A 13,099-nucleotide genomic window follows, 5' to 3' on the forward strand; every position below is an offset into this window, starting at 1 on the left:
TTGTTTTTGTTTTTATTTTTATTCGATGTGTTCTGTTGCCCACAGAGCTTTGAATGTTTCAGAGTATCATTAGCTAGAGTGCAGCAAGCACTCATATATATATATATATGTTTTCCCAACAAGAACGAACAAAAGTAGTACGCCGATTTTAAAAATAGATCGACATTGGATCTGAAACCTTTTGATTTGATCAAAACCATGGCGCCAGTCTAGGTTTTCCAAAGGATTGCTACATTGGTGACGAGACCCTGAAGCATTATTTGTTTCTCCCCAATCATGACAGAAGATAAGTGATTCTTGTATATGACACAATGAAAGTATGCTTACAGCGTTCTCAGTGCTCTAAACGAGAGGCTGACGAAAATGCCTCCAGCCTTAATCCATATGTATTTTCATGCATAGACCTGTATCTACAGTGACTTTCCTGGCCAGACTGTATAGACCATGTAATCATGTAATTCTGATTAATGTGAAGGGGTAAATCTCACAAAACCTCTCAATTTTTCATCCCAAAATTAAAGAAGACAAATATTTTTAGTGAAGAAATTAAAGCCTATTTTAAGACTATTTTTAAAATTATTTTTTAAATTAACATTAATATCCATAAAGTTACAAAAAATTACAATAAAGAATTGTAAAAACTGAAAATGTATGAAACATGGTAATCTGAATTTGAGTGTTTAATTCATAAGAATCAAATAATGCCTATGTGTCTATAATTAATTATATAAATTTGTGGGGGTTCAATGAGATCTGGACATATTTTTGTGATATTCACCCCAGTATGGAGCAATTTAAGGAGTAAACTTTTTTTTCACAGCTTTGTTTTGCATGCTTATCATATCCCTTTTCTTGTTGAATCAGGTTGGAGGTCGTCTGCAGAGATGTATGTGCTTACTAGCGCCTCACCTAACCATGTCGCCTTAGTTTCGTTTGTGTAGGTGGAGTCTCAGTCAGTACAAAGAGTTATAAACCATATATCACTTATACACAAGCACTTGTGGTGTGGGCACGGACATGTAGGGGCCTGAGCTCTTGTCTGAGAGGGCCGCTCCTTTGGTTTGATTGCTATCAGAATACCTCACATTACGCAACAAAACACACCCAGAGAATGTGATGCCCGTTGTCTTCGTGAAACTCTTTTGTGGTCCTCTTTTTGGGGGGTGCACTTCCCAGAGCACTACATACGTTTCGTCATCAGATTTAGTTTTAAAAATGAATATTCTTTCTGTCATCATGCAATAACCCTCATGTCTTTCCAAACCTGTATCATCTTTATTCTATGGAACAATTTCGTAGTTTGTGCTGGTTGCAGTTTTCCATGCAATTACAATAAACGGAAGACCAAAGATTTCAGTTCCGCCTCCTGCAGATAAACTAGTGTGGATCTTTTCAAGTACATTTATTTTATGTTTTATGTATGAAATGTTTGTAAGGCTAAGTTATATTGCTTTCGAATCTCATGAAGTATGAAATAACAGCTATTAGTGAAACATAAAATAAATTATACAATCAAATACAGACCTATGGTAATTATAGCTAAAACCTCACCACAACCCTAAACCTTACCTTACCCTACCCATACAATAAATTAAATAAAAACTGTGAAACGGGCCTCCGAATGCATAAAAGTAGTTTATTTTCTACATTTTTCAACGCCATATTATGTTTTCTTTGTGTTCATTCATTGATTCATATGGATTCATTTTACGGTGTGTTTATTAGCTTTTTGGAGCATTACAATTTTGGGTAGATGGACTTTCAGTTGATGGGCAAAAAACTCATGGTTCATTAAAAATGTTAATTTGTCTTTCGAAAATGAACGCAAGTCTTATGGGTTTAGAACGACATGATGCTGAGTAAACAATGACAGAGTTTTTATTTTTAGGTTAAAAACCTAATGGTTTGAGCCTAAAAATATCCTTTACTATAGTAAAATTAGGGGCTCACCTTCTTTATTAAGTTGTCGCCGCACATTTTGGCATGAAAATCCACACTTTGTGCCAGTAGGACTTGCGTTATCTTTTCTCCTCCGTCTACCCCCCGTATTCATTCGTCAGAATGTGGGGGTTTGGTGCTAATGTGTTGGCTTGTAACCTGCGCTAACTCTAAATGCCATTCACATGTTAGAAGGAGGCGTGCTGCTAGCGTGTTCGCATGACAGCCGTCTGGAGCAGCTGGGCCAATGCTACTCTATTAGCACCTACCGTAATGGCCCCTTTATCTCGTCTTGTTAAGAGTCTTTCTTTTCATTTCTTGCCAGTTAACCATGATTCCCACCTCCTCCTCCTCTTTATCTCTTCAATTTTTTTTTTTTTTTCATTTTTTCAGCATCCTGTTATAAAGGTGATATACTTTCCCACAATTTTTTTGTCCACCTTCATTTTCTTTGTAGAGCCAAAAAATAAATAAAAAAAATTGCAATTTCAGAAACGTTTCCCCTGTTCTCCGGTTTGCTTAATTGCTGTAATAAGTGCAGTGTGAGGTGCCTCAGGGGAGTCCCCCAGTCCGTGTCTAATTTTCCATCTAATTGATTATAATGAACAGCTCCCCCATCACCGCCGCAAACACACACTCATGCGAGCGCGAGTCGGATGCTATAGTGCGGTAATTGCAGTTGTTAACACCCCCAGCGGGTGTGAATGGATCAACACTGTGAAAGACCCTGTGAATGATCTCTTCTGCCTCTCAGGAAATGTTGCTGTTCTACAGAAACATGAATGGATACTCACAGATGAGCGGATTTAAAATAGATCCGCTTGTTTTATCTCTGATTTAAGTATGATATGAGCATTTACTACTGTAATATGATCAGATGACAGTCGCGAATAGAAATGGTTCACTGCTAAGTGTTTTCAGCAGATAGTGGTGATCATTTCTGCTGCAGATACACCTAAATGATTCCTAAAATAACTTCATTTGTGCTTTTTGTCAAGGAGAGATGTGCTGCTTATGTGCTTTATAAAGCCCCTTAGGCTTATGTTGAAGAAGGGATGTGAACATCTTAAACTAGAATATCACTGCGACTTGACTGTTACACCTTAGTTTTGTACAGGCAAGCACTCGTAATAAATAAATATACTTTTGAATGGTTGTGTGTGTATGTATGTGTGTATGTATGTATGCATGTATGTATGTATAATTGTGTGTGTGTACATATGTAAATATATATATATATATATATATATATATATATACATATATAATGTGTTTGTATATATCTATGTATATATGTGTAAATTTTCATTTGTTTTCATGTTTTATGGGGACTTTGCATGAACATTAATGATTTTTATTCTGTACAAACTGTATTCTCTTCCCTTACACTAAACCTACCCATCTTGTCCCTATAATGTAGTGTTCACCAAGCAAACACACACACACACACACACACTTACTTTTGACCAATGTGTTCTTGCTGAATTTTCTTAAAAATGGAAGAAAAAAAACTTTTTATTGAACCCCTCTCCTCCCTTTTTTTAGGTTGGAAGAACAGACAAAGAAACTGCATAAAGACATGAAGAAAAGCACAGAGGCTGATTTAGGTTTGTGATTGTGATGATTCCCTGTTTGCTAATGTTGATTTATCTAAATATAACTCCTCTCCACTCTGATATAATTGCTTTTACTGGTCATAAAGAAAGGAAATCTTACCATTGTGTTCAATTTTAAAGTCAATATAAGCTTGCATCAACAGTAGACTTGCACTGAACCGTCATCTATTTCACTTTTGTATTTTCTGCTCTGATATTGACACATATTTGTAGAATTCTGTGAACATTAATTAAATTTTTTAAAAGATGTATTACGGAGCTGAGCACTTTGGGTCAACTGATAGCATTATTAAAGGGATGTCTTGGATTCAGTAAACCCAGATTGAAATTGTACGGGTTTGACTGTAGAGACATATGGTAGTATTTTTATTTGTGCAGGTCTTAAACAGTCTTCAGTTTGATATTAAACACACTGCAGATACCCTGTGTAAAAAGAAAATCCACATTTTTCTATTTAGATTAGCGTCTGGAGAAACTGGACATCATACACTTAACGACTGAGGATCACAAACTTCTAGACTTTCAAGTCATTTCAAACACAAGAAACTCAAATGAAAATGTGCACATTGTTGCTAGGAGATTAATGACAAATGATATCAATATGTGTTCTATAATCAGCTCAAAATATCAGACATGATTAATATCCTCTGACTGGATGGAATCATAGTCTAAAGCTAAATAATCAGAGTCTGTTCCCATCACACACTATGAATTTCTGATTTCTGCTAACTAACGTCCAGACTGCAAATCCGGGCAAACGTTTTGCAGTGTATTCCAGCCTTTAATTCCGTGTGTGTGTGTGTGTGTGTGTGTGTGTGTGTGTGTGTGTGTGTGTGTGTGTGTGTGTGTGTGTGTGTGTGTGTGGAGTAAACAGTGCTTTCCGGTATCACTGCATATTGTGTGAAAGTTACCAGGTTTACCGGTTTTATCATTTATGTTGTCATGACAATGAAACTTTACATAGTCAAGGCCTTGTCTCATACAGACTTGTGTAATGTTTAAACCCGAGGCTATACTTTGGAAACAATTTGAGTGTTTCTGAATGAATCAGGCAGGTATAATGCCACAAATGCCTGTTTTGAACCTCAAACATTACTTGGAACGTGTCGACATGTTTAATAATGAACATGTAAAGGTCAAGAGGTGAATGCCGATTTCCACAGAATTTTAATGGAACTTAAAGTTTTCTGTTGAATTCCAACTCTGTGCAGGCCTAGCTATGACAAGGAACCACATTTTGCTGAATGTCAATCAGATGGAAATAAAGCATGAGGACAATTTTCTCTCTTTTCATTTTTGTCCTATAAAGAAAACTCATTTGTCAGGTTACAGTGAGTAACGTGCCACACATAATGTGTGCCACACAGCTCAGTTGCACTTGCTTCATCAGTCCTTCACCTCATGGAGGCACATCAGCGGTGTATGTGCACGTATCAACAGACATGGACCTTTTGTCTATTAGTTAACAGAAGTATATTGAAATGCTTCCCATGTGTATCGGCAGGTCAGAGATATTTCGAATCTGTAAGATGCCAGGCAAAACAGAACAAAAAGAACAAAGATTTCCAGCGCTGCTCCACAACTTTGTTCCATGCAGGTTGGAAGGGGTCGTTAGAGAGTTGACAGATGATGAATATTCACTAAAGAGCTCTGATCGTGTAGTGATGCCTCAATAGTGCCAACGCCAATTACAGTCCGTCGCCTTCTTTGCCAGAGCTGCTTAAAATCAGAATGCTGATCAGATGAGCACGTCAGCGTCAATCCAGATCAGACGCACACGAGGCAGGAAGCCAGATAAAACATCCAGCCCTTGACACCCCACAGCCAAAACACAGGAAAGACTTGATTTACTTCAGATAATTGGGGCAAAGTCAAGAAAGAAGGGGAAAGTTTCTTCATTTTGGTCCCTGTATGATGAATATGGATGTCTTCCATTTTAAATTTGAGAACTATGATACACATTCATTTTGTAAACATAAAAATAATCATTATAATGATAATAATGATATTATGATGATATATTAATATATACAATAATATGACAATGACAATAATAGCATCATCATTATATTATATTATGTTATTTATGGTTTAGTGCACAAATAAACAAGAGTCCCATTTTGCCATATGTTTGAATGTTTAAAACCACTTAGCACTCTTAAGTACTTGCCACCTTTGCAGATGGTGACTGCTGATCTTTTTAAACCAGTAATTATTATTCTGTTTGTAGATGACATGAAGTCCCGCCGATGGGGGGAAAATGGACCGTTCAGACATTTTTTTTTCTGCTGTTGTGGCCATTCCTTTTGTTTTTAGGATAAATGCTAACTGGTTTTGTTTGTTTTCCAGCAATGTCTAAAGCAGGAGTGAAGATCTCAGGGGACTTGTTGGGTAATCCGTTGTGTGAGCAGGATCAGGCTTTCCTTGAATCCATGAACGCTCTGGATACAGCCATGAAGAGAATGGATGCGTTCAATCAGGAGAAGGTGAGATTTCATTGAAAAAGAACAGTGTTTCCCGATCAAGATTTTTGTGCCCCCGATCCGAGTCATTTAATATTGAGTATCTGCCAATACCAAGTCCTGATCCGATACTTGTATTTTCCTAGTGCTTGGTGCACACTTCAAGTACATTAAAGTTATTAAAATCAATCCACTGTATACAGGGGTAGGGGCTCAGATGAAAAAAGGGGGGGCATCTATCAGTACAGAGTAAATCCAACATAACAATTGTTACAGTAATTATATTTATAGGCCTGCATTATTTATAAGACAGTGGTAGATGCAAACATCTGCTACAGTGGTAGAGCTTTTAAATAGACTGTGTGGTCAATTATGAATATGGGACTACTGATATAAACTTTAGCATTTTATATGTACAATAAGCAGAGAAATTGAAAAAAATATATGGATATGATTAGAAAGCATTTGAAGCTTGCGGTGCCAGAATGCCAGTCTGTCAGTCCGAAGCAACCCATAGCAACGTGTTATGGCAAAAACGGTTCAGACAGTCTGATTGGAGATAAAAATAAACCGTAAATAAATTACTTTTGAGTGATACAAAAGTACCCTAGACTGGGTAAACCCAGCCCGATCTGCCAGCGATTTGATTTCGCCCTGCAGCTCAGGCTGGAAACCTGTACATTCTTCTATCCTGATTCCGTTACAAATTTGCGGGGACCAATCACAAACTGGCTTATTCATCTGGCACGTTATTGGCGAGTTTAATCCAATCCAATTTCTTTTAACCTCTCGACGATGCTCAATGGCTTCTTTAGTTTAGCAAACAAATCGCTCGAGTGGGTGTAAATACCACTCACGTTCATGTTTTTTTTTTTTTTGCACAACCTGCAAAAATCGCTGGATACCATTGGTGCTTCTGCAAACCGCTGATCAATGCTCCAAACCAACACGTTTGTTGACACGTTTCCTGCCTGGAGTTTTTCACTGCAAAAGTACGTCACCTGGATCGTTGGTCTGATTGGTTGAAGGACATCATTTGAGCTATGACCCTTGATCACACCTCTTCTGCAGTAGAAAATACAGAGCAGACTCCCCAGACTAATGTTCAATCTTAAAAGATTGAGCTTGGTCTGGTGATAGCCAGACTAAAAGTACCCATCAAACATGCTTAACATAGAAGCTCGAGTGTGCGTGTGTGGCACGCTACAACAAACAACACTGGTTCTAATGTGTCATGCATATTTGAGCTTCTTCTTTTCCTTTTAATGGCGGTTGGCAAACCAGGGTTGCCAGGTCTGTGCAGCAAAAGTAGCCCAAAAATAGCCCAATGCGATTTTCTCCATCGGGAGGCCAAATTCTCCACTGAATTTGTTCATCTGGGGGGTGTTTTGGGGGGTTGGAGCGCTGGAATCGTACGTACGGGGGTGGAAATCAACCCGTGGAAAAAAAGATTATTAAAAAAACAACTTAAAAGTAGCCCAGTTTTGCGGGAAAACCACGGACTTGGCAACACTGTGGCAAACCCACTTGAAGGTGCATACAGTCACCTTCTACACGACACCTGCATGACTGTTGACGGAAAATAAAGGATCGGGCTTAGGATAGCCGATAAGATCAGTTAAAAAATGAATTATTGAAATTATTATTATTATTCAATTATTGAATTGAAAAAATCTGAATTATGAATCTTATGAAAAGAATTGTTAAATTATAAATGCTTTGTATATCTTGTCATTCCCATTTATCTCAGAATGTATTTTGAAATCTGCCATTTTGATGGCTAATAAGTGCTTGGTTCAGCTGACTGTTTTATTTTATTTTATTTTAGCCTGAGGTGGAAATGCCAGTCGTGGGTTTGTGGCGTTTTTCCATTGTTTGTTTTAGTTTTTTTGGGACAGGCTAGTGCTGATCTGGCTCTCAGCACAAAGTCTGACCAACCAATAATCACAGCTGTGAAATATCCTCAAATACCATATCAGACCTTTTGAACTATGATCCTGGAGGGCCGTTTTCCAGCAGAGTTTAACACCTTAATCAAACACCTTAATCAGATACAGCCAATGACCGCTTTGGTGCGCTCATTATTATTTTTGTTCACATTGTGTTGGCCAATATGTATTAGGTTTATACTGACACCTAGTTATGTGAATGCAGCATCACACACACATATTTTCAGTTATCGATACGGTTGTCTCAGTATTTGCAGTCAGCTATGATGTTTATTTCATTAACGAAAGTGTCCAGTACCGATTAATATTCAGCTGATCTCAAAATGTATGCTCCATGAGGCGACCCGCTCCATGTAAAATATATGATATGACTGTAATCTCATGTAAGTTAACTTTTTCCTTATTCATTTCATTGGGGCTAAAACTTTTTAATTAGGAAAAAGTTACTTTTTACCATCTTTAAATATCATATGCTCCGCCCCCACTTCGACCAGAAGTATTTGGGCTTTGTAAGCTGCTTCTTATTAGGCAGTGATACTTATTTGCATAATAAGCAAGTGAATGTGAGACATGTTTATGTTTTAAGCGTATATTGCCGCCACTAGATCTGGCTCACTCACCTCTAGGCCCACACAGAATCTGTACACTTTTTATCTTTCCATATTTCTGTACTAATTGTGGGGGGGCAATCAGTGGAATTCTGCAGATTGGATTTCATTATGGTAAAATATGTTTGTGTGTACTGCACTTGTATTGGTAACTAAAAGCATGATCAAATTAGACAAAACATTTAAAAAATTTCCACACACATCCCCAAAAGCTCACATTTACACTCCCTCAACTAGTGATGTGCCCGAAGCCTAAATCCGAATTCGGAAATGCACGGAAAATTCATAACGCATTCTAAGGAGCCTCTAAAGGGACATAGTTAGGCTTGCTGCAGTAGTCGGTTACATTACAGTACTCTTTGTATAACCATAGTTTTCTGACAAATATTATGATTAAATGGTGTATAACGTCGCATCTAAAATGTACAAGAAAATTATAAATAAATAAAAAACATAGCACTCTGAAGCGTCCTGTGAAATCCATGCTTGTGAAATCCATGCTTATGAAATCCATGCTTATGAAATCCGTTCTGGACGATCCTCTTGTTTGTTAACATTTTTAATTCTGAAGCAGGCTTGAATTAGTTTGAAATTTACACATCCTTAATATTTGCATCTGAGTAGAGCTCGTGGTTATGGTAAGGGGCGGGACATTTCTGGAACATGCGCTGCCAATCACAGCACACTGGGCCAGCTAACCAATCACAGCACATTTTGTGTTTCGGAAGGAGGGGCTTTATCGAAACCGGAACGAAGCGGCGCGTTCGCCCCAGACTGGGAAGAGTGGAGCTGTAATAATGTTAAATATGTGAAAATAATGTGTTTTTTGAACAATAAAGCATATTCTAGTACACCCCAAAAACAAAGTCAAGACTTCGTAAAATGGCATAATAGGACCCATTTAAGAACATCCAGGGTTAAGTGTCATATGTTTAAGGGGACAGTGGTGATGACTCAAGCATTTTATGTGTTTAAACTTACAAACTTTGGTTATCCATCCAAATGATTACAGACTATTTCAAACCACCCTCAGAGATTGTTCTTAACTTGACCCAGAGTTTACCGCAGCGCTCATGGCGTGAGAAGCTTAAAAACAGCAAGACTAGAACAATGAATCTTAAGGTGCAGTCACATTTACTGTTGTGTGCAAATGTTCACAGTGAAATAATCAATGTAATTTTGCATGAGGGTTAGGCCGAATGATTTCCCCAGCCAGATCTTGCAATGGGTTCAAGTTGTACACACGAATTTGACTTTGGTGTGAGCTGTGCTTCATACATTGAACCCTGAACCAGTGAACCTTTTTTGCCTACAAAATTTCACCAACATTTCGCTAATGTGACTGTATATATTTAAAATACCTGTGCAATCCTCCTCCCCCCAAATAACTCATTTTGTTTGTCTTCCCAATTGCCATCCATATGACAATATGAAGCAAAGTTGGTTAATGTTTATGTATAACATCTCAAAAATGAACCATAGACCAACTTCATTTCTGCCTTGCAACACCTTCTAACCCGTGTTTATTTTCTACTTTTGGCCGAGAAAAATAGTTGCGTTTCTGACTTTGGCAGAAGTACGTTCTGTCTTCCCTCCAGCAGATTGGGTATGAGTAAGTTTTTCTCACAGCAGACCCCACGCCCTTCCACACTCAGCGTGCACATGCATCTTCAAATGAGTCCCATCTCTGCTTTGCTATCTTCTGTTTCCTGCTGATGCTGATCGTTGTCTTTTTCTCCTCTCATTTCCCCACATTGGAGTCAGTCCTTTCTTTTGAAAGTGGTTAAGAGCCCTTAAGCGATACGCTCAGCACTGACTGCATGTCAGAAGAGTAGCGCTCGTCTTCTCTGGTCTATCGCCTACAACCTCCGCCCTGGAAACTGGGTCCTTCACGTGACTCGCGCCAACACTCCCAATGCATTGAGCTCTATGGGGTGAAACGCCAAGCCGAGGTATGACATGATGCTCAAAGCAAGCATTATAACATGATGCACGATTTCTACTTTGACACATTCTGCTGACCATTCAAAGCTCAGTTATTTACTATTTTCAGACTTTTACTGTAGAACATTGTAGGCTGATTATGACTTTTAGGGGAAATACACTGGGTTTTTTTTTATTTATTTTTTTTATGCATCACACCTTTTATCTGTTCTAAGATCAGATATGTTACCCAATGCATTAGCATGTCTTGTCAATCATTCAGATGTCTTGGTGTGGGGTCTTGAGAGGGTAAGTTTGCCTAAAAAGGAAAATGCTGTTGTCATTGACTTTTATCCTTCATGCAAATCCAAACCCACACAACTTTCTTCTGTGCCAAAAAATAAATAAATTCCTGGTTCATAGTGACCAATAATCTACAAAAAATTGCAGCATCATCACCTTAAAAGTAGTTAATCTGACTTTTTCTCTGTTTTCCAAGTCCAGTGAAATTATATTGCAGCTTTGTGTGAGAAACAGACCGAAATTTAATTTGTTATTCACTGATAATCTTTCTTCCAGTCAGCTGTTAATTCCACAACCAATGAAACCAGGTCATTTTAATAAACTGGCTGATCGATACTCACAAATTAGACTGATTTGCTTTCTAGTTTTATTCACGGATTCAGCGTTCTTGTGTTAACAGCTCACTAGAAAGGAAGATTACCTGTGAATAATGACATCAATTTCAGTCTCGGCTATCATGCGACTTCAGATTTACAACACAATGATTTTATGAGTACCTTTTGTGTTCCTAAAACCTTATTTTATCTTTCTATCTATCTATCTATCTATCTATCTATCTATCTATCTATCTATCTATCTATCTATCTATCTATCTATCTATCTATCTATCTATCTATCTATCTATCTATCTATCTATCTATCCATCTATCCATCTATCCAGCTATATCTACATGATCCCCCATTTACATAATGCAAATATATTCTTTTGTTGTCCTGATGAGATTTACAGTAATTTACTCCATATTTTTTTCAATGTGGTTGCCGTCAGCTGATAATCAAAGCCAACAATAGTTGATCAGTCAAACACGTCGTGGATGCCGTGTGAGATACACCACGAGTGCCTCTAGCTGTAATGCAATCCGCAGCTCGGCAGATCTCAGAAATAGCAGATTGAAGCCTGATGCAAATATCCTTGCTCTCCGCTGACCCCTCTGTCAGATTCACCAAAGCCAAATGCTTTCTGCAGCGCTCTCCTCTTCGCCTGAGCACCGTTTTCTCATACTCTACTGTATGGGCACTTGGCAGGCGAACGGCGCTCTATCCGTGGGCGACTAGAGATGTTAGCACAGCTGATTTTTCAGCTCTGCATTTTGCAGTGTGCTGGTGTGAATTTCCCTCCTTAGGATGCTTGAATGGTTAATAAGACTTCCATGAATCACATAGCGAACCTGCAAAAACTCCCCCTGTTCTTCAGATTGAGAGGTTTTGTCACGGTAGCCAAGCAAATCATATTTGTGTTATATAAAGATAACTAAGCCGTTGTCTTAGCTCTCAGTCGAGGGTAAGATGGATTGCCCCGGGGTGGATACAAATAGGCAGGAAAATGTTATGATAATAAGTGTAGCTTCATTTTAGGCCTTCACCGGGTATTTTTAAGTCATGTTTTAGCAGCTTTAAGGCTCTAGAGACTTTAATGTTTAATAACTAGCAGCCATGATGGTGAGGAGGAATATCGATTTTTCCAGGGTTTTGTATGCATTGTATGTATTTTTGGGTGTTATGTATTGTGTGTGCGGTTGATCTCTGGCCCCTGATTCACACACACACACTCTCACTGGAGTGTTTTCCTCAGGCTGTTCTCTCATCATATGGATATACTTCCCCATCATTCCCACCATCTACTGTATCTCTCCGTTCCATTTCTATGCACTATCGCCTTTGTCAACTGAGAAATGAATCCACTTGAATGTAATGTTTTATCTATATTTGGTTGTTTCTTCATCTTAGAAGGTTGATCTTTATTAAAACTAACTGATGTCAACGTTTATTTATTTAGGTTTTATTAATACGACGATTACAGTAAAAGAGATGCTTTCATTTACTTTTCAAATGCCTGAAAATATAAAATCCATTATAAAAATATAGATTTTTTTAAACTATGATATTGTTTAAATATTTATTGCATTAAAATAATTTATTGGTTTTTACACCCATTCCACCACACCAAGCAATTTTGGTCTTAATAAAGTTAGTATACTTTCCTACCTAGAATACAACAGTGTCAATGAAAAGCATGAGGAAATGTATTTTTATTTATTTATGATTGTTTTGTTTTGTTTGTTTTTTGTTAGGATTTTCAATAAAGTTTATGTTCTACAATAATACATTTAAGAAGTAAATTGTATTTGTTTATTCTGGGGTTAATCCTAACCCTTTAGGGTCAATGTACAACTACAGCTAATCCTAAATTTACAATAATTTATTTTAAGACCAGAAACATTTGTTTGTTTGTTAGGTTTAGGGTTGATTTACAACTAAGTGTACAACCAGAAATAAGAACGTAAATTGGGTCAATTAAT

General features: G+C 37.6%; 1 protein-coding gene across 1 annotated transcript in view; it reads left to right on the forward strand.

The window, feature by feature from the left end:
- Positions 1–13,099, forward strand: part of bin3 (bridging integrator 3) — a 54,848-nt gene that overhangs the window by 16,711 nt on the left and 25,038 nt on the right. Inside the window, exons 4-5 of the mRNA XM_084087249.1 lie at positions 3,484–3,545; positions 5,904–6,040. Coding sequence (XP_083943375.1) covers positions 3,484–3,545; positions 5,904–6,040 — 199 coding nt within the window. The remainder of the gene's footprint in view (positions 1–3,483; positions 3,546–5,903; positions 6,041–13,099) is intronic.

Source organism: Abramis brama (assembly GCF_963993115.1).
Source record: "Abramis brama genome assembly, chromosome: 16".
Taxonomy (NCBI): domain Eukaryota; kingdom Metazoa; phylum Chordata; class Actinopteri; order Cypriniformes; family Leuciscidae; genus Abramis; species Abramis brama.